This window comes from Lagopus muta, chromosome 2, assembly GCF_023343835.1.
Source record: "Lagopus muta isolate bLagMut1 chromosome 2, bLagMut1 primary, whole genome shotgun sequence".
In the NCBI taxonomy this organism is placed as follows: Eukaryota; Metazoa; Chordata; class Aves; order Galliformes; family Phasianidae; genus Lagopus; species Lagopus muta.
The window spans coordinates 35,241,144-35,264,200 of record NC_064434.1 but is presented as its reverse complement, the minus strand read 5'-3'; the positions used below and the strand labels follow the sequence as shown (position 1 = coordinate 35,264,200).

Sequence of the window (23,057 nt, the reverse complement as noted above, 5' to 3'; positions counted from 1 at the left end):
CTCGCCCCGGAGGTGGTGCCGCCGAGCCGTGCCCGCTGCGACGGCGACACCCAGCGGCGGCGCCCCGCCGGCCCGACCCGGCCGAGGAGAGGGGGGCGGCCAGCGGGGAGTCGCCGCGCCGAGCTGTCGGGCCGCTGCCGCCCCGGTGCCCTCGCGGTGTTCCGGTGCAGAGACGTGGAGGGCGGCGAGTCGCTCGGCAGCCCTACCTGGTGCGGGCCGGGCAGGTCGGAGAGAGAAGCGTGAGGCCGGGAAAGGGCGGGCTGGTACGGAGCCAGAGCCTGGACGCGGTCTTGAGGTGCTCTCCTGAATGCAGGCTCTTCTGCAAGGCAGTCGTGGAGATACAGAAGCCCAAGTCGTGCTAGAGCACTGAACGCAGATGGGCCAGGTGCTCTTCCAGCCAGCAGGCTTTCAGGGCTGGGCTGAAGTCTGAGAGCCTGGGGGAGAGCTTGATGCACCTGAGCACCACATCACCCAGCCTTCTCTTTCACTGCAGGGCCCTTTGGGGCACCTCAGCCGTATGTCTGTGTGGGCATTCATGTGTGTAAATCAGTAATTCACAAACTGGCAGGAAGGTAAGTTAGACAGGAACATCTTTGAACAGAACAGGAGAAAGGGGTTGGTGCGAGTAGGCAAAGTAGCATAACAGAGGAGGGATCCAAAGAAAGAGAAAACAGAGCAACACAGTTCCTAATGCAGAGATACTGTGGGCATTTTGGTGCAAAGTCCTCTTCCTCTGCCAGGAGGCATTCTCGGGATGATGGCCTGAATGAAGCAAACATCAAAGCATCACAGGCATAAAACTTGCAATGAATATATACTTGTGAATGGTTTGTACCAATCCCAACATAATGCCCCCGTCTAATACATTGTTCATGAAACAGTTATGGTGGTATTCGTATTCTGTGCCAGTATTCACACCAATTCTTGCTTCTCAATGTTCTATAGATTCACTGACTCTATAGCTTGGTCAGGATTACTGTGCTAGTCCAAAGCCTGGCAGTGTTACAGAAATCAGAATATAATTGCTGAAATGCACAAAAGTAGGCTGTGATTGCTTACGCTACAGCTTTGGTTCCTCATTCCCATATTCAGTATAGGCCTTCTCTGTGGGAACTTTATTGATACTGTGTAAAATTCTGACATGGGAACAGAAGTATTGGTGCAAGTAACAGTTAAGTTGTGTGTTAAGTAAGTTCCACATGTGCAAATTCTTGCAGGAGAACTTTAATGGTTATGATTGAGAAACAAGATATTAACACATTGCAGAAAAAAAAAAGGTTTCCCTGGCATTGATCTACAAGCCATCTGATGGGAGTTTTTCCCCTTTAAAGAAGCAGGATGAGACGCTGTCCTGATCCCACAAACCTTGATGTGGGTGGGCCCCTTGAATATGGCGATGTCAGCAAGAATACACCTGTGCTCAACTGTTGTTAACCTCTTTCATCCAGAGAGTCAGCTTTGTGTTCCCTTTTCTAGTTTTTTTTCTATCAGGAAGAGAAAGTCATGAGGAATTCCCTCACTTGCCTGAAACAGAAAATATTTGTCGTGTCTGTGAAATGTAACTCCCTCTGAAGCAGTCCACTCACATGCAATATCTTACACAGTGTGTATTCAAAGACTTAGACCCATGTCCACTTTCCCCTACCAGCAGTCTGTGAGTGCAGGCATGGCAGTGCTTCATTGTGTGCAGCAGGCTTGCGAGTTAAATGATCTGATGAAAGAAGAAAAGAGATTAAAAAGAAAGTGAAAAGGGGGAAAAGGAGAAAAAGAAAAAAAGAAAAGATTAAATGTGGAGGGGATAGAGCAACTGGTGGTAAAGGGACAGAGGATAAACAAGTCCTGAAGTTCAAACAGAGCCCAGGACGGATTATATTGCTGAGAGGTTGGCAGAAATGCTTCAAGCTCCACTCAAAGAAATCTACTTGGAGTTGAGCATGGCATTTAGAGGGCTCTAAACCTGAAGCTGTAGTCAAACAAATGGTCACTGGCTTCAACACTGTGGGAAGTGTGCTTTAATCAGTGCTGTCCTACCTCAGCTTCCACGCCTTCATTTGGTATTTCAGTATCTCCAAATTATTATCTGTGACTGCTGCTGTTTCACAGCCCTTTGTGTAAAAGAAATCTGATACAGTCAGCCAGGCCATGGGCAAGCCCTGCTTTCCCTGATCAGCTTTGAAACCAGCTGCCCTTCCTGTGCAGATGTGATCTGTGGCATGCAAGACAGACAGGTCTTTATTAACAACACGGAAACTTTCCTCCTGTTTCTATCAGGGGTTTTCAACAGATTGGTGTCTCCAAGGGCCGTCCCAAGACAGAAACAATGCTGGTGTACGTTCCTGCTCTACATTTAAGTCTTGAATCCTTGTAACGGACTTAACGTTAAAATATTTTGCATCACATTTTGGTAAGCTGTTAAGCTGTTCACAGGAAAAACTTCCAAGCAGGTGGATGAGTTGAGAATAAGGAAAGGCATTTATTGAAATCTGCATATTGGTAGATCTGTCACTACAGGGGATGTAAAGGATGGATTCCTCCTCTCTTTCCCCTCTGGAAAAAGCTGTTCCTCCATTATCTCAAGTGGATTAGAGCAGCCCGAAGGCCTCTTGATAAGAGGCAGTCAGTGGACAGAAAGAGACAGCACGTACTGGTGGAGCCCAGCTACCAGAGGTGACTTTCTCTGGTCGGGCTGCACGGAATGATGGCCAGAGGGTCAGCGCTTGAAGCAATTCGAGAAAGCAAAAGCAGTGCCGGGAGCCCTGGCAAAGAGCTTTCAAACCCTATAGAAAGCCTAACTGCAATAAAAAATGATCATTTTTGTCTGCGGCTGCCTGACGCCCCACAGCCACCGCGGCCCCGCGCAGCCAGCGGCCCTCCCTTGCCAGAAGCCGCGCCGTCCCCACGGACGGCTCCAGGACCCCGCGCTGCGGCAGCCCTCAGACCGCCGCCTCCGGCCTCGCGGCGCCGAGCCCGGACTCAGCTCGGGGCCGGTATCGGCAGCGGCGGGGCCCGGCCTGCGCGTCAGGTGACGCGGGTCGCGGCGCCGCGCTCTCCGCCCAGCGGCGAGCGGGGGAAGGGAGCGGCGGCGGCGGCAGCGCGGGGCCGTGTGGCGGCGGCGCGGCACCTGGGCTCCCCCCGAGGCCGCCGGCAGGCAGAGGGGCTCTCGCAGCCTCTCGCAGCCCCGGCGGGGAGCGCGGCCGGCATGAGCCAGGTGCCGAGGAAGTTGCCCCAGGAGGAGGGGGACGAGGAGGAGGAAGAGGAGGAGGAGATCGTGGGCTTGGCGGGCTACGCCGACGGGGCCGAGTCCTTCTCGGACGGGGACGCGGAGAGCGGCGGCGATGAGGCGTGTGAGTGCTGCCAGCCGCGGCCGGTGCGGGCGTGGGGCGGGGGAGCAGGCCTCCGTGGGGCCGGGAGGAGCCGCGCCGGGAGCCGCGCGGGCGGCGGGGTCAGCGGGAGCGGGGGGGGCTGCCGGGGGCTGAGCGAAGGCTGCCGGGCGGCGACCGGCTGCGCGGGGGGGGAGAAACGCAGACAAAGCGCTGCGGGGAGGGGGATGGTCCCCTCGCACGCGTTTCCCCGTCTGGGCGAGATGCGAGCCGGCCGTGCCGGGGAGGGGTGCTGCCGGCTATAAAAGGCAGCGGCGGCCCCGCGCTGGCAGGCAGCTGCCGGTGTCAGTCGTCGGGTTTGCAGGCTCGGCCCGGGGCCCGCGGGTGCTTGTCGGCGGGGATGGGTGCGGGGGATGCGGGTGTCCCGAGGGGAGCAGCGCCGCTCCGCAGGGAGAGGCGCGCCGGCTCAGAGCCTGTTGCTCTCGTTCGGAGCGTGGGTTTGGGAACGCTGCTTCGCTCGGGAGCTCGGAGGGCTCTGGGGACGTCCATGTGAAATGATAATTGCTTTCTAATAATTGCAGAACAAAGGGCTGCGTGCTGTAAGGCTACGTGCTGGTTAGCCTTTCCTCAGAAAGCCCAGTCCTGCGAGCTGCCGTGGGGGCTGACTGACTCCCACAGTTTGGGGGCAGTCGAAGCTCCAAGCTCGGGCGTGGGGCTGTGAGGACGCTGGGATGCCAGAGATGTAACTGAAACTAATTGATGTCTTGTGTGAAGCTGCTGAGGAATCGCCTTCATTTTGATGCAGAGAGAATGTATTTCAGTGCATTTATTTAGTACTAAACCGACAGCACCTTCTGCAGAGAAGTAATCCATTTTCTGCTCTCGGAGGAATTTATTTGGAAATTTTTCAATGGGAGCTTTATTAAATTGCTAAAAAATGGCAATTGCTTCTTCACAGTAACATGAGAATATTGTACCTAATGAAAACAAACCTTGACATCCTGAATAGCAGGCAAGTGAAGAGACCTCTCCACTCCAGGGCTAACAAAGGCTTATTGTACCAGCCATACCCCCTGCTCTTCTGCTTGGTTCTGAAGTCTCTGGAGAGAAAAGAGGGGGTTGATCTGGACTTTGTGTGTCTGAAACTGGCCTCAGGGCAAGGGGCTTTCCTTCCACGTGTGGCTGTTGAAAGTGAAGGGAGAAGCCAGGCTTCAAAGTAGAAGCATAATTTGTGCACGTAGGCACACAGGATATTTCAAAACGCTGTGTTGGTCATCTCTCACCCTCTGCTGTTTTCTTGACTCCAACCTGAGCTGAAATGACTGCTGTTTGTTCTCCACTTCATCTTTTGACTTTAGGCATGGGCTCATACTCAAATACCTTGAAGCACTTGGTTTACATAACACCTATTCATTGTTTGGATACTTGCATTTAAAAAGTATTTACAAGCAGAGAAACTTCCTGCAGAGTGTCTGAAGAAGTAGCTTGAAGTTGGATCCTTGCAGAGTGCTGCACCTGTGGTAGAGTAGAGCCAAGCCTTCTGGTTCTGAGTCTTTGCCCACAAGAATTTCCTTCCACCAGGCATTTCTGCAATGTTCATAAACCCACAGTAGCTGAATGGCTCTCTTGATTGCACATAAGCTTTTTCTGTTAACTTTTCAGGCTCAGGCCACTTTCAGCATTGAAGATGTGCAGTGTGTATATTTATATTGTCTTAAGGCTATTGTCTTAAAAACTGCAAACATCACAGTCCCAGTAGTGCTGAAAATGCCATGAGTTGAATGGCCTTATGGGTACTTACATGAAAAGTATGGGACTGGTAGTTCTCTATAGAAGAGGTAAAAGCTTAAGAAAAGAATGACGTAATTGCATTAGTAGGCCAAAAAAATAATTGTTCTTAGCTCTATTAGTTAAAATGGTCTTGGAAGAGATTGTTAACGTAGTAGAATGAACAGAAATGTAACTTTCGGTTTGGCGTAGCTTGAGCAGATGAGCTTCTGTGCTTTGTACATTTGAGAACTGCGTTCTTCTTGCTGATGGGATCTAAACATGCACCTTCCAACATGGCATCCCCTTCACATGTGGCTGTGGAGCACTGATAGACCCAGGCTTCTGAAAAATAATTGTAGCTGATGTGGAATTTAGGATGGGTTTCAAAAACTGTTAATTATTGATGAATATTTTAAACATTCTGGCCATACGTTATTCATTCTGTTTGTGTCCTGGTGAAACAGACCAGCTATGTGCAGTTCCCAACTCTTCACAGCTGGGCTCTTCTTTGTGTCGCAATGCACACGAGTAACACTCCACAAAAGCGCACTACCTGCTGTTAAAGAAATTTTGTCAGGAATTGAGTCCTTCTGTGTTGTGAAAGGGCTTTGGGGTTTGTTAAAATTAATTTGTGGATACTTCAAAGGCTTTAGCTTCTAACCAGAGTGTTCTTTGTGGCTGCTTAGTGGAGTTGAAATGTGAAGGAGAACTGTTGGTATGTGCTAGAAACTGGCATTTTATGACTATGCAAAAGTGAATGAAGTAGGAAACGTGTCTCATCTGATGACATGGAAAATTATCTTTCCCATTATGGAACAGAGAATAGCTTAATGTTTCTCATGCATAGTATATTCTTGCTTAGTAACCCAATCTGGGAAGTTGCGAGGATACATCTACTGACATTGCTATGGCAAATTAAAGGAGTTGTCATGTACTCTGGAAAGGAATGTGGGCAGGCAGTGTATCATCCAATTCCTTTACATATAAGGTAATCTTCTAACTCCCTCTCCAAGGAAAGTGCTACAGCAGCTCTGCTATCTAGTCAGGTTTGGATGATATTAATTCACATTTCCCTGTCTTTGAACTGGCAGAATTTCAAGAGCTAAGTAGCACTCCTACTAATAGAAGAGACAGCATTCACTCTACTTGCTAGTAACTGTTTGCACTTCCAACTCTGTTCTTTAATATGGTTTTAATATGATTCCTTTCTAGTAAGTATTACAGTTCATAAAAACGCGTCTACATGGGAAAACATAATATAGCAACAATTTAAAACTCCAAGTTATTTTAAATATTTTTTTAAGGTACCTGTGCATTTTTTTGGCCTGTTTCTTAAAGAAGTAGCTACCCTGTCTTCTTGTCTCATTACTTGTCAGAACTTTGGGAACTACTGACCACCTACACTAGAATTTGAAGGAAAGAAGTCTCAAATATGATTGAGTTTGTGCAGGCTTGATGAAAGGTAGTGCTGAGAGGAGGCTCCAGTGAAAGTGTTCTCAGAGACAGGCAAGCAGATGGATGCATGCTGCGGCAGCACTTGGCTGCCTGGTGCATGCCTGTGTGCTGTTGAGGCGTGTGGTCAGCTCCAGATCAGCCACAGCATGTCACATCAGTTTTTTGGAGGGTATGTCATAAGACATACAGGGAAGTTGGTGTTACTGTGGTGGGGAGAGGAAAGGGAAACAGTACACAGCCACAGCAAACCAGACTTGGTAGGTTCTGTTATGAACCGAGCAAAGTGGAGTTTTTTTTTATAATTCTTTGGAACATGCAATAAAGCATCAACCCAAAGTCTGGTTTTTGTATGCATTTTGAAAATAATGTATTCAAACTAGTTCTTGTAAAGCTTTGACTAAGTTATTTTCCCTTCAGGTAGTCAAGATGTAGATTGCAGGATGTATGGATGTATGAACATTAATAAATCATTGTATTTTTAGCAGCTGTAGAGAATCTGTGCATTAAGGAGAGTGGAGTGAAAGAAGCTGTTAAATCTTACTCCTTTGGTTTGCTTTGTTGACAAGACTGCGCCCCGCAGAACGTAATGAATGCTGTCACATTGTCTTAGAGCAGAGGCTTATTATTCCTCTCTTTCTTGGTTTGAAGTATCTTAGGCACATATTTTATGCAGTCACAGAATGATATTATTGCTCACGTTGACAGGAAGGGTAGAGCAGTGTGTCAACTGTAGTTAATTACTTCCTAAATATTGCTGCCTGACGATCAGCTGCTGTTGTCCATTGTTGCATTAGGGGGATGAGCACCTTACGGTCCCCAGCAGCTTGCTGCTATTTTGCTTGAAGGATTCCATCTGCGTGCTGCTCCAGGTTGGCAGTGTCCTGTAGGTGAGGCATGACAAAGCACAGTACGTGGAAATAACTGCCAAGGCCTGCCAAAATGCACAGGATCTCAAAGATCAGTGGTCTGTCAGTCACTGTGGTACCAGGGACTCACGGTGAGAGCCGTAAGTACTGGTGAGCCAGCAGGTGGTGCAATTCCAAATTCACCTTAGCAGAAAATGAGTAAGAAATGCAATTTCCCCCTGCCTTGAATTAGGTTGGACAGTCTGTTATGCAGTAGGTAGGAGAAGGCGTGCCTGACATCTTGTGTGCTTGGCTTGTTGTATGGTCTATGTTTTAAACCTGACTGCTGTGTGCCGAGAGCCTTATTCTGCAGAGAGAGCGTTGGCATTTTGTGTTGCTTATGTTTGGTCCTGCAAACAGGATATCATAGTATTATTTTAAAACTTTTTTCCACTATATTTAGCACTAGGTTCAGCTCAGCATCATGGGACATTTCAAAGTTACAGACCTACTACATTTTAGTAAGAGTTTAGACTGACGTAGCTATCTTAATTAGACATTCCTGAAACTGAAATGGGTGTGATCTCCAATGTGAAAGGCTATATAGTCATATCCATATGAATATATCAATATAGTTTATTCCTCTAAGTCTCTTTATGCTGATATAACTGCATTATCCCTGAAACATGTTAACTTTTAGTTACATGAGTTTCAAATTACAGTAGGTAACACAACTGAATAACGGTGTTTTCAGGTCTTTGTTTTGCAGATAGGCAAGGGTTATCCTGTAATCTTATTTATTGGATAACAACTTTGTATAGACTGTAACACAAATTATTTAACAGCAGGTGAAATCATAATGGCCTTAGAAATGGACTTCTCTTGAGCTCAGTTCTGTGCTTTAAGTCCCAACAGGAGAAGATGTGTGCCTGCTGAGTTGTCCTCTTCCTATGGCTCTTGGGATGTGTGATTCCTTTGCTTAGAGGAAGGAAGGAAGCCTTTGTGTAGCTTTACAATGTCACACAAATGTAACTAACACAAGCTCACTTCTTGCTTCCAGAAGCATGATCTAGCTGTTGGTTGACAGAGGTATTTGTTACTGGATATTCTTTTTTTAAAGTTGAGTTAGAATGTTTTATTGTGTTACAATAAAGTTACATATGTTAGGATGGCCATGGGATAAAATAATTTTCATGTACAAACTAAGCATGCTGTCTGCAGCTTCTGCTATGGGTGAAAAGTAGTTTTTCTTAGTCCACTCAAGGGCAAAGAATCCGGACTAAAATGTCTGCATTTCCCTCTGTTTATAAATCAGTAATGTTTGCATAAATCCAACTCAGAATGTCATGAAAATAAATGTCAGATTCATGTCATCTGTCAGTTACTCATTAATTATGTTGCTATAGTATGTTACTCTTCTTCTTGTATGATTTCATTCAGTTTTGGATTTCAATGATCCCTTCAGTACTGAAGTTAAGCCACGAATCCTGCTCATGGGTTTGAGAAGAAGTGGGAAGTCTTCCATTCAGAAAGTTGTCTTTCACAAAATGTCACCAAATGAGACCCTCTTCTTGGAAAGCACAAACAAAATCTGCAGAGAGGATGTATCCAACAGCTCCTTTGTCAACTTTCAGATATGGGATTTTCCTGGGCAGATTGACTTCTTTGACCCCACATTTGACTATGAGATGATTTTCAGAGGCACTGGAGCACTAATATTTGTTATTGACTCTCAGGTAAAAAAAAAACAAAAACAAAAACAAAAGTGTGTATGGGGTTGCATTTAAGCTACCTTTATCTTTTTTTTTTTAGCAACATACAAGTGGAAAACATAGATTCTTCAAAGCAAATAAATAACTTATGGTTACAAAAGCACATTTACAGGAAGTCATTAAAACTTGAAGAGCTGGTTGGCTATTTTTAATCTCCCTTTGCAAGATGTTTAAAACAGTTAACTGCTTTAACATCACAAGGTTCTTGTTCAGTCTCCCAAGTGCTGACAGCTTAAGGTCAGTGCACATGATGGATACAAGCTCAGTTTTCTACTATAAGAAATAAAGAACCTAAGATATTGTTAATCTGTAGCATTATCTAAAAGTAATTACTGTAATATTTTAGATATTTTGCACATCTTTCCTGCAGTTTTTATTTTTCCTTCATTAGGATGATTATATGGAAGCATTAGCTCGGCTGCATCTTACTGTGACCAGAGCATATAAAGTGAATCCAGACATCAACTTTGAAATCTTTATCCATAAAGTGGATGGCTTATCTGATGATCACAAGATTGAAACACAAAGAGATATTCACCAGAGGGCAAATGATGACCTTGCAGATGCTGGATTGGAGAAAATTCATCTCAGGTGAGAAAAGCTGCTGTACAAAAAATCTTAAGTTGGAGAGAAGCTGTTTATTTAACAAGTTAATATTTTCTGTTCTCTTGAAGTAGCAAGCAAAAAGATTTTGACATATGAAGGAAAAAGTCACAGATAATTTGTTTGGCTCAGGTCAAATGCAGTATCTTATTTCTGAGTGGTCTTGAAAAGCAAGGTAAGGAGCAGAAATGCTTAAAAACAGATGACAAATATGTCAGAGTCCTGGCAGTTTTTGCTGCAGTTTCTGTCTTGAAATTAGAAGTATGGGCAGTGGCAACCTGTAGAATGCATATGCCATCCACATCACTTTTGTCTTCGAAACTGCTCTATGTCTCACCGTCATCTCCCAGTCACTAGTTCTCGTTGTTGCAGCCTTCTCAGAGCAACTTGGGAAGGCAAAGAGAGAGCACCTGTCTTGTATCTGATGATAAAGCAAATGATTGTAGCAAACAGTTAAAAACAGTGAACTTCTATAGACTAGAAACTAGGGGGACATCAAGTTTCCATATTATTTTTAGTGCTTATAGCCAAGTACAAATAGATGTATAGAAAGAGACTGTTTTATGAACCTGTTAACACTTAAGAGCTCTTAAAAACCTGACTGCATTGTGCATTGTAAAATGGGTCCAGCTTTCAAAAAATTAAGTCACACTACCTATGTTCAGTAATGTTCCTCTTCTGCAATTTGAAAAATGTTTTCTAAGATTACATTATGAAGGGGAATTACATCATGAAGTCCTACATCAGGTGCTCATTTGCATTGTTTAGGTGTTTTGTTGTTGTCTGTTTTTTATATGGAGGTATGCATTGCTGTAGCAAGTATAATTGTGAGAATTTAGTTTCCGTATGAAGGCCTGTGCTTCAGTCATAACATGTGACTTTTGATCACAAGGGGTAATTGCATAATTGTAGGCACTTGCTGTTTGACAATATTTTGTTTCACTCATATTATGAAAGGTGCATCATGTTCACAGTATGTAACTAAAAGAAAAATCTGGTGATTTTTTTTTTCCAGCTTTTATCTGACAAGCATATATGATCATTCTATATTTGAAGCATTTAGCAAAGTGGTACAGAAACTGATTCCACAGCTCCCAACACTGGAAAATCTGCTTAACATCTTTATTTCAGTAAGTACTTGCTACATGTTTTGTCTATAGATGAAGCTATGACCATCATGCACGCTGAAATATCCTATTTGCTGCCTTCTGAGAGATTGTGAGCAACGTGAACATTCAGAGGAACTATCAAAATATAGTTGAAATGCACTCACATGAAGCTAGGCCTCCCTTCCTTGTCTGACAGTATTGCTGAACTGCTGAGGTACAGCATTTTATGAGTGAAAATGGCACATAAAGTGCATTAGCAGTCATAGAATCATAGAATCACAAGGTTGGAAAGGACCTACAGGAACATCCAGTCCAACCATCCTCCCACTACTGCTGCTACCACAAGCATTAAACCGTATCTCATAGCTCCTCATCCAGACACCTCTTGAACACTGCCAGGGACGGCATCTCCACCACCTCCCTGGGCAGCCATTCCAGTGCCTGACCACTCTGAGAGAAAAAGTCATTGCTTTCCTGCTTTTAAGTTCATTTGAGTGTTACAAAAGCCTGTGCTGTATGCAGTTTTTAAAGTAGTACTCAAAATTTGTGTTGATAAATTCTTAAAGGAGCGTCATCTGGTCTGACTTTATATGTAAGAGAACTGTCTATAGTACTACCTAGAATTTATTCTATTTTGCATTGAGATTTATCTCTCTTACGAAAATGTAGTCTTAACATTTTGGAGGTAGAGTCCACCACAGCTTTCACAGCTTCCACAGTTACTTCCAAGGCCAGTTAGGGAACTTTGTATATCTAACATCCTGCTGTTGCTGTGGAGGTAATTGCTTGTTTTACTGTTCCTGGATGTATGGTCTGTTCCCTTCCTTTATGCTGGTTGTTACACCTGCCTGTTCCCTTATGGAGTCACTCTGACACATAGTCATACAGGAGAAGACTGCCCGGTTCTTTTGCCTGTTTCATTTAGTCAAATGCAGCTCATGAAGGAAACCAACATACTCTTTTTGTGGCCCAAGGTTAGAAATGGGGACATGTGACAATGAGGAATGGGAAACACATTAAGTAGTTGTGAGAAAGGAGAGTTTTCCCCCCCTTTTCTTGATGCATTAGTTCAGATCCTAGCAGCTCCTGGAACTGTACCCATTCTTGTACCTCGCATTAGCATTAGTCAAACTTTAGTTTCCAAACAAGGCATTTTGGCTTGCCTTTTTGTGATTCTGAAGTCATGAAATTATTTAATATCATTCAACAGCCTGTAGGATAAAATAAGACTTCACAGTTTCTCAGTGTGGGGTGTGAAAATTGGGAGAGAGTGTGGTTGGCTGTTTTGCTGAAAGGGAGAGCTAGGATTAAAGACGTGTCTTTCCCAAATTTATTTTCTTACTATTAGGCAACCAATTCATAAAGAATGGTTTATGACAAAGATCTCATTCCAAGAAAATGGCTGTACTGAATGCCAGTTGTCATCCAGCCCTTCATTCTACTTGGGGTAGAAAAGTAATGATGAAAGGGTGATGATTATAGTTCTGAAGCAATTAGGTATTATTTTGAATATGCTATATAGTATTAATGAGAAAGCTGGCTGAATGATAATCTTCGTAATTCCAGAACTGCCCTGGTTACTCATATCACGAGTCTGATCTCTGTCTAGGGTCTTCTCACTGTTTGCAGTTGCTGAAAAGTTTGTACCAAACCACTACATGACTCGAGCATGAGCTGTTTCATTAATGACAACTGTTGTTTGTGCATCTGGGGCACCCAGACTGAAGGCCCCATAATATCTAGAGTATCAGATATGACTGGTTGGGCAGAACAACTCATTCAAATGAATGGGAAATTTAGAGAAGTGTTCCTGAGAGATAAGCTATTTCCTCTGCCCCTAGGGCCAAGTGTCTCAACCTGTTTCTTAGCTCCAAGTAGAACGTAACAGTCAGTGACATAGAACAAGATGCAGCTGCTTCACTGTGTGCTCAGAAAGCTTGCTTTCTGCTTAGAAGAGCATCTTTCATTTGTAGACAGTAGGCTCAGAATGACTCTTACTTGCAACCATAGGAAGACTAAACATCATTCTGTGGTGTAGAATTAGTGGGCGCCTCTTTAGCAACTCAGTGACAACAAATCAGGTTAGGAATCTTGACATAGATTTTGTTCATGCCTTACTTCAGGAAGCCAGTGTGTTGGTTATCAGAATGTGGGTGTGTTGGTGTTCTAGTTTGGGTTTGAAGCAATATTCATGAGGATGTGCTTTCATTTATGCCATAAAGACTTCCAACACAAAAGCTGGTGATTACAAAAATAGATCTGTGATCACCCTTGAGTTCACCTCAGGTTTTTAACCAACTCTTATAGTCCCACAGTGTGTTAGCTCATACAGCTTGTGCATTTGATCATTATAATACTGCTTCTATGTTCTTTAGTCCAACTGCCTGAAAAACAAACAAAATAACTAAAGAATGGTTTGGTGTTTAAAACTCATGTGAATTTTGGATAACATCAGCTTCCTAAAGAGGGATGTCTGTTTTTCTTATCCCTATGGCCTTACCAGGTAGTCAAGATGTGTGATGTGGGAATGTGTAAAAATTTCTTTTTAGGGCCAGTTTCTGACTTAGTCTCCATACTTTCAAGAAGGAGAAAGATAAGCCCATTTATCTAATCTAACAGCTGATTTCTCACTGTCATTTTTGCTATCTGTGTGTTAATGATGCCTCTATTTTATAGTAAGTTTTACCCAAAGCTCCCTGTCTTCTTATGGCTTCATAATTATTGTTTTTACTGTTATGTTGGTAAATATCCTCACAAACATTCTGGCAAATCTTTTGGTTTTGTAATTTAAGGCATACTAAAAACTCCAGCAAATAAAATCAGAGAGCTCTTGCTGGTACAATTTAGTGGTTATCACTGGCAGCCCAGCCTACCCTTTTGTAGAGGTTTCTGTCACCATACAAAGTTAAACAGAAGGAGTCTTGCCAGTTTCTCAGCAGATCCTACCATAGTGTATCAGTTTCAAGTTAATGCAACAATGATTTAAGATGCCAAGTTTTACCCTACTACCATGTGTAATAGCTGGCATGGCAGACATTTCAAGATGAAAACCTTTTAAACTGCCACTGCAAGTGTTGACAGGCTGCAGTTGCTAGAGTTCTGAGATGGGTACATCGCTTCTCATTGTTAAATGATACAATATTGTCACTGACATCTTAATATTTTAAGGTACTTATATATGCAACTGATTTTCTTCTTACGTAATATAAAATTTTATAATTGACTCTTCAAGAATGACACTGCAGGGCTCAAGTTCCAATCTCTTTTGTTTAAAAGTAGTTTTCTTTTTAAGGAATATATTCAGATGGTATTTACAGGTAAATTGTGATTAATCTTATTTGACTACATCTGTAGAAGTATGTGAAATGCTGTCAGAATTTATGTATTGTTTGAATATTGTAATTGCACAGCTATTAAATGTGGACAGAATAACCAAAAAAAATACACATACAGTTTTGTTCTTAATTCTCAAAAAATGTAGATTCATAGAGCCAAATGAGCTGAGCAGGACCTTTATAGGTCAGCTCCTGCTGAAAGTCAAGCTACTGTGTGCAGGTTTGCATGGGGCTGGGTCCAGTTCAGCTTTGTGTATCTCTAAAGATACCAACTCCACAACGTGCTCCCAGTGCTTGACCACTCTTATGCTAAAAAAGGTGTTTGTTGTTTGGATTTTTTTTTGTGTGTGTTTTGCTTTTTGGTTTTTTTTTTTTTAAGATAGAATTTCAGTTTGTCTTTTGCCTCTTGCCCTTCAACACTTGTTCTGAGAAGAGTTTGGACCTGTCTTCTGCACATCCTTCCAGAGGGGGTTTATAGACAGCAGTCTGCCTTCTTTTCCTCGAACTGCATAATCCCAGTTCTCTGAGAGTCTCTTTGTCATCATGTGCTTCAGCTCATGTACATAGGGTATCCAGAGAGTATACTTTCTCTTGATATTTTTTTCTATTAATGACCTAAAGAAATGAGCCACTCATGAACTCTTTTTCCATGATTAAATGCAAGAAATTCACCTCTGTTACCACTGTGAATGAATATTTCCAACTTATTTGGATGTCCAGCAGTGGAAGAATTAATACCTAAGGTTGAAGTCTTTCTGCTTATTATGGGGAATTTGGAAAGTGTGAGGGTCACTTTAGTCTCTAATTATGTGTTATTCACTCGCAAAAGAAAAAAGAAAACTTCTATAATTACAAAAGCTGAAACTATTATAAGTTGGTATGGGTTTTCAGAGTGTTTTTGACAGTTACAAAACAGTTATAGCAACAGTCTCAAATCCTACTAAAAGGAGACCCATATATGGAGAAAATACAATTTAAAGGGAGAAGATTCCTTCTGTTCTGTGTGTCTGGATTCCGAAGCATATTTGTCAGCTTGATCTTCAGCTATACTGGGAAGTTGTCTTTTGTGTTCATGCTGGGACAGCTGCCCAGGTGCAAAGTCTTGATATGACCACACAAAGCTACTGTTTCCAGTTTTCAGTACACGTGGTGTTTTTTTATTCCCACTCTAGAAGACAGAGGCTTATGGCAGTTTGCCTTATCTACACAAAGAGTATAAGCCGAAACTGATCTAGCATTCCTGCCTACCATCTGAGAGTTGCAGATATAATACATGTTCAGTACTGAGAGCGTCTTGATTAGCTTGGCAGGATGACAGGAGCATAGATGCTGTCACATTAGCAAGCCTTAAACATGTCTTTAACGACAAATTCTATATGAAAACTGAAAAGGCACCATCAAAATACTGATCTTTTTCCTGTGATTCTGAATAAAAAATGTTCTGAGGAACTATGCAGTAGAACAGCTACTGATTTCTCAGTTTCCTTGAGGAATTAGTTCCTGATTCCTACTGTCTTTGTCAATTTTTTTTGTCTTTGTTTTCACCATCCTATACATCCAGTTAGAATAACTTTAAATTACAGTTTCTTTTTATGTCCATTTCTACAATCAGAAAAAGCGCCCCAGAAGCTTGATCTTGGAATTTTTCTTAATCTTGTGTTTTACACTGAAAACAAGTGTAATTTATTCTAGAGAGGAAATTTGGGAACCTAACTTCTATTAAAGACAGAAGCATATAGAAGGTCTGTAGTCATCACAGCTTGCTACAAATATGTCATTGCTCAAAATGAGCTTGACTGCAAATTCACTCCTACTTAACCTTACATTCTGTGCAGTAGGCAAGTAGGGAAACAGAAAATCTTGGTACTAATCAAACATAGGGCTTATATTTCATTTTTCTTTCTTTCTTCAATAGAATTCTGGGATTGAGAAAGCATTTTTATTTGATGTAGTGAGTAAGATCTATATTGCAACGGACAGCACTCCAGTGGATATGCAAACTTATGAGCTCTGCTGTGATATGATAGATGTTGTGATTGACATTTCTTGTATATATGGGTAAGTATTTTTTTTCTTTTTTTTTCATGAAGCTATGTACATAGAATCTGAATGACCTCAAAATAAGAATTATGTAGATGTAAAAATAATGAGAATGAGTAAGGGAGAAGGAGGAAATTAAGGGCCTCTTAGGTGCAGATCACCTGCTAGCAACAGTGTTCCTTGCCTGGCTTCTCTTGTGAGCACCTTCCTCTTTCTATGTGAGTAATTTATTTTTTGTGGGAAGGAGTGGGAAGTAGCCATCCTAAAGAAAAAGGAAATATTAACCATCTTTTTGTTCCCTAGGGCCAAATTCAACAGAAGGATGTCTCTCGTTTAAAATAAATAATTAAATGTGAGGCTGTATGTAGTTGTGTTTAATAGCTAATCGCCTCTGCGGGCCTTAAAGAGCTGCTTCACTCTTCCATCAGTTTTTTGCTTGTCCTCTTTTCCCTGCACAAAATTTGTATATTTCAGCTTCCTATCCTTTAGTGATTGGAGAACTCTCACAGAATGGCTTAGGTTGGAGCAGACCTTAAAGATCATCGAGGTCCAACCCACCTGCCATGGGCAGAGTTGTCAGTCACTGGATCAGGCTGCCCAGGATCCCATCCAACCCGGCCGTGAATGCTTCCAGAGATGGGACATCCACAACCTCTCTGGGCAACCTATTCCACCACTTTAGCACCCTCTGAGTAAAAAAAATTCTTCCTAGCGCCAAACCCTCTTGCCTTCAACCTTTCTTAATAAGAAGGGTTCTCTGGCCCTCTGGTCATCTTCATGGCCCTCCTCTGGACCCACTGCAGCAGCTCCACATCCTTCCTGTTCTGGGGGATGCAGGCTTGGACTCAGTATAGATGGGGCCTCATGGGGGCAGAGTAGAGAGGGATAATTCCCCTCCCTCACCCTGCTGGCTACGCCTCATTTGATGCAGCCCAGGATACTATTGGCCTTCCAGGCTGCAGTAGCACTCTGCTGGCTCACGTCCAGCTTTTTGCCCATCAAAACCCCCAAGTCCTTCTGCACAGGGCTGCTCTCAATGAGTTTTTCTCCCAGTCTGTATTCCTGTCTGGGATTTTCTTGACCCAAGTGCAGCACTTGTACTTGGCTTTGTTAAACCTCATTAGATTCTTATGTGTTCGCTTACTGAGTATGTCCAGGTCCCTCTGGACAGTGTCCCTCCCTTCTGTTGTGTTAGCTGCACTACTCAGCTTGATGCCATCAACTTTCCCTGCAAGTTATGTTGGTGTTTCAAATGGCTTGGCCCAGTGCAATGTTAGCTATTCCTGGGAAAGGCAGGGGTGCATTAAGTATTAGTGCATTAAGGTATATAGAATTGGAGGCTAAACCACAGTATCTGCTTCTGAAAATGTGGTAGTCTTCAGTAGTCTGAAATTCTTACCTGTTTTTATAGTTTTTTTTATAGATCTTCGAGAAGGTATGGGGGAAAATCCTGGTGCAGGTGTACAATAACCATTACAACAGCAAAAGAACAGATTGTTGAATACTTCTGTAAAATTTATTCAGTTGTGTGTTCTGCTGTATCTTTTAGATTTTAGATATGATCTCTGAACTGTACAAGAACTTGTGTTTTACAGAGTTTTACAATGAAGAAGATTCTGATTCTGTAGCCTTTTTTGTATGTGTGGAGAGAAAGATACAGTTCTGTGGTTCAAAATTATTATCTGTAGAATACAACAGGGAGGCATTCTAGTCAGTTTCATTCTGCCACTGTCTCTTGTGTAATCATTTAGCATTTGTCATAGAAACCTGCCTGTCAATGTTTTTAGCTGCAAACTAAAAGCATGATATTGGAATTAATTTATTGTCCTCTGTTCCTGGAACATCTGTGAAACCTGTTGCCTTAAAATATTATCAATGCTAATTATTCTGGGAGATTGGTGATAACTACCCATTTAAGAAGATCTCACAAGCACATACCTGGAAACACTTTTAACTCATCTGATGCTATATCTTGTTTGTTTGTTTGAATATTGCCTTTCAGGCTTAAAGATGATGGCACTGGAACTCCGTATGACAAAGAATCAATGGCAATCATAAAACTGAACAATACAACTGTCCTTTATTTAAAAGAAGTAACAAAATTCCTTGCTCTTGTTTGCTTTGTGAGAGAAGAAAGCTTTGAGAGAAAAGGTATTTACCTCTTTCTAATATTACATTATTTTACATTATTTTATATACATTGTATTATTTTACATTTTTTATTATTATTTAGTTTGTACAAACAAACTAATGAATAACTCTGATTGCCATTAGCTGATCCATTCTCTAGCTGTATCACAAATATTACAAATACAGCTTGATAGAGCTTACATAATATGGTTAAAGGCGTGAAGTATTGTGCTGACATTAAGATGAAATCAAAAATACATTGGACTGCTTTCTGATAAGAAAGCATACAGTTTACATTCATTGCAATGAAGCTTCCATCTGCAACAGTAGAATGTGTCAATTTATCTTGGCTAGCGTTGCTTTGTACCTATTGGCACTAGCATATGAGTTTGGAACAGCTTGTGTGCCATAACCAAGGGATAAGTATTGAAACTAGCTGATGGAAATATGTTCTCGCTTTTCTTGTCTTTGAAAGTAGGCTTTTAAAAAAACTGCATATTTGGGATTAGGCAGCATTTACATTTTGTAGCTGAAGTACCTAACATTTCTTATCCTGCCCTGATCCTAGTCAAGGTCAACACCAAAAGCTTAGTTAATTACCACATTGCTTAGTTGGTGTGGTGTTCACTGAATTACAGGGCTTCAAATGTCCCAAGACTGGAAAGGAACGATGGAAAAATGAGCCATCATTTTGGCTTGTGATCCATTTCTTGTGATACTAATTCACCAGTCAGTCGTCGTGTTTGTGAATGCAGTACTCAAGCCATCTCTGCTGAACTGTTTGACAGGCTGTTTAGCTTTTATTTTATAGAACTTTACCTGGTCAAATTTCTCTCACGTATCTGTACCACTGTTACTATCTTTGAAAGTTAGCTGCTGCCCGTGTTGGTTTTGCTGTAAGCATTAAAAAGTTTTACTGTAACACTAGCAGGACTGTTTCAGAAAAGACACCATCTTGAGCAAATACTTGTTAGGCTTTGTGTCAAACTGTTGTGTCTACATAATTTGGGACAGTTCGTATTGAAGTCAATATTCATGAGCAGTATGGTTTGGTATTTTAATGCAGTTTTATTTTAGTGTCTCGAAACTTCAACTGAGTTCTCTGTCTGAACTCAAGGGAGAAGGAAAGCAATTTCTGGAAAAAAAAGAAAGTATAACATGTTGGATATGAACTATTTCAAATTTGCATCGTCTCCTGTTAAGGAAATTGAGATGGAAACCACAACATTGGGAAAGTTTATGGCAATTAACCCTGTCCAAAATTTTAAAACTGTATGGCAGTATTAAACAATTTATAGCACCCAATAAGTCTTCTGATTGACTACCATTATGGCTTTACAGCTTTTCTGTGGGATCACAGTCAGCCTACTCACATGGTAATTTTAACTGCCTAGTATATATGTATGTAATCTAACAACATGACTGTTGTGCTAGTTTTCAGTTAGGGTGTAAAATGAAGTATAAGTGGTTTTTAGTACTGCTATTTGGTAATATAGCTGCAGAGTATCTGTTTCCAAATTTATATATTATAAAAAAAATACTAATTTTTTTTTTTACTGCTAGATGATATGTTTTTTTATCATGGTTCTTTTGTGAGGTAAAGTTGCAAAATGACACCATCATTTGGGAAAGAGTTTAATTTATATTGTAATATCCTGAGTGTTTCTCCAAAGCTCTTTCTTAAGTTAAAGCTTTCCTATCTGCCAAAGTACTTCTCTTTGTGTTCTCTTAAGACCAATATGTGCAGTTAATACAGGATATAACAAGAAACTGTGATGCTCACTGAATTACTAGTATTTATTAAATTTGCTTCTGCTTAGCACAGAAAAAAATTGCCTGGAGAATTCACTGATTATGACCTCGAGCAAGAATGTGGTATTTTAGTAAATGTAGAATAAAATCAAATTTGTGATTACTTCATTTGTGTAAATGTTTTTATTAATATGGAAAACATTTCTGTCTCTGTAGGATTAATAGACTACAATTTCCATTGTTTTCGAAAAGCCATACAAGAAGTATTTGAAGTAAGAATGAAAGTAGTAAGATCTCGAAAACATCAAAGTCATGTGCAAAAAAATAAGAGACCCACTCCTAATGGGACACCAAGAATGCCACTGTAACTGAGGTTTTCTGGCACTGTGGCGAGCTAAGATTTCATGAAGTTGATGTGACTTCTGCATCTCATTGCACTGAGTGAAGAGGAAAACCAATGGGACTGATGTATTACATGAATTTTCCCTGAACGTTCAGAAAGCACTGTTTAAATATTTTTATCCAATCAGTTTTTTTAATATAGTGAGCACTTTGAGCAAAATGTTGTATATATAAGCATTGAGGTGAACACTTGTAAGAAGTTTCTTAATATATGCTGTAAACCTTTTTCATGCCATATTAAGAAAAAACAGCTGTGACAGAAATACTGGGTACATAATTTGCACTTTTTCATGTTTTCCTTGTGGAGTTGGACTTTGATAAACTTAGTTTTTATGGTGATTTTGATGCATGGCGTCAGGTAAAATGTATGCTGTATTTTATTTACCTGCTACAATCAAATTGGCTAGTAAACAATTAAGAAAACTTGGTACGATGCCTTTTAAAATTTGTTACAGCTAATACCTAACATTCATACCGATCTGATTTCATATATTTTTCAATTTGTAACCTGAAAAGTAATTTTGAAGTATTACAGCAATAAGTACCTTACCAGCAATCATAACTGGTAGGTAAACATTCATAACTGGTAGGTAAATATTAGCTTTTATAAAACAGGCTTTTGGCCAAATTTCATCTGGAGTTCTTCATAACACTGGTAATGCCCTCTGGGTCTACTTTTATCATTTACCTCAGCGTATACCACTAAAATACCTTTCTATAAAGACAGTTGTTTTGTAAAATGGCTCTATGTTGCACTGGTATTTTTACAAGGTTTTGGAGGAGGGTGGTTTATCCAAAAGATTGAATTTATGCTGCTAAATTTGTTTTGATGGCCTGCACAGTTGTGGTTGTTGCGGTGAAGAATCTGTGCATTTCTACCCTGCCATTCAGATGTACTGATGGAAGTCCTAAAGATGCAAGCACATCAGAAGTTTTCTGATTCCTTCTACTTGTGGGTACATCTGCAATTGAAATGAGTACTGGAGAAATCAACCTGTTACAGTAATCAGACTATCTTGCTACTTTTAATATATAGAAATGAGCAGATTTGTCAAAGGATCCACCAGGACATCCAAGTACTATCAGACTTTAAAAATAAGTAAAACTTTCTGAATTCTGTATTTACTGGTTTTGTTTAGTCAATGATACAAAAGTGTCATTCCTAGCTGGAAGAACAACTCCTTTTTTCTTTCTCCCCAATCCCACTGCAAACCAGTTGCGTGCACATTCCGAAGGTGTTGTCAGCAGCTGCTGGGAGTGGGAAGAGCTTGATTTGGAAGGCAGTTTGCAGTATACCAGAACTGGGCAAGGGGAGCTGCACTTTACTCAGTCGTAAACTTGTCTATCCCTACCTGAGATAGCTCTGGGATAGATGGGAGGAGAGATGGAATTTGAAACTTTTCTTTTGGTTAAGGCAAGGAATAGTACTGAGTGTCTATTACTGAGTTAAGAGCTCCCAGTGTTTTCTGGCTTTTGTTGAAAAATAAGGAGTTTAACCTGTGAAACAAGTCTAAATTCAGTGGTGGTTTGAATGTAAATGCAAAGTTTCTGTATGCTGTACACATCTTGAGGCTCTAATATTGCACTGAATACATAAGCTGGGAGAGCCACTTGGCATTGAATGCAAAGGTTCTCCTCACAAGCATCTGCCAAAAGAGAAATCAGTACTTTCCAAGTCCCTTACTGCTGCTTAACACGCATGACTTATTTATCTTTCTGGAACAAATTGGCCATTTTGGCATGAATGTACTGAATACATGGGGAGTTCTTAGAAATAGGTGTAGGCTACTGGATGGATCTAGGCTCCAAGTCTCACTAGATCAGGAATGTAATTCTAGGAAGGTGAAAAATGTTGAGAATAAGTGTTGATCCTGGCAGCAGGGTGAAGGATAATCACGGTAGCTGTAACGAAAGCAGAGTGCTTCAGAAAGTGAAAGAGTTCAGTTTTGGTTCAGTTACCACCTGTTGTGTTAAGTGAGGGTGGCTTGGTCTGAGGCAAAGCTCTCTTCAGAGTTCACCACAGAAACGGTGGGTAAGAGCTGCCCTTCCATAGCCTTCCAAACTGGACTTTTATTGAAGGGCAGCCATAATTTTTGACCATTTAGTTGAGATCCACCATTGTGACTCAGCCTCAGTCTTTTTTCGCTTCATTCTTGTCAGGTATATGTGATTTTGTGAGATGAACAACACATGCCAGCATGTATTCATTGTTGGACAAGGCATTAAGAAAAGCATCTGATCACACTGGCTGTGGTATGAATACTAACTACTAAAGAATGTTGTTCTTTTATATTTGGCCTAAGATCTGTGTAGTCATGCGTACCCTTTTTCTTAGAGAGACTATCAAGTTAATTAAGCTATTCATTTACCATGAAGTTCCCTCCTGAATTTGACATCAACTGTAATGCATAATGTAGTGAAGGTGACTTTGGCTAATAAAGATAATCAAATTGGATATTATCAGAGAGAGCATAATTTTCATCAGTTTTTTTACGCTTCAAATATATTTAACATTCAAGGTTAA

At 41.3% G+C, this 23,057-nt stretch overlaps 1 protein-coding gene across 1 annotated transcript; it reads left to right on the top strand.

The window, feature by feature from the left end:
- Positions 1-2,683: 2,683 nt before the first annotated feature.
- Positions 2,684-21,654, top strand: RRAGD (Ras related GTP binding D). The gene is made up of 7 exons (XM_048937811.1): positions 2,684-3,344; positions 8,831-9,126; positions 9,554-9,753; positions 10,781-10,895; positions 16,125-16,267; positions 18,252-18,400; positions 20,348-21,654. Exons 1-7 carry the CDS (start codon positions 2,696-2,698, stop codon positions 20,497-20,499), a joined length of 1,704 nt encoding a protein of 567 aa, XP_048793768.1. The 5' UTR covers positions 2,684-2,695; the 3' UTR covers positions 20,500-21,654.
- The last annotated feature ends 1,403 nt before the right edge of the window (positions 21,655-23,057 follow it).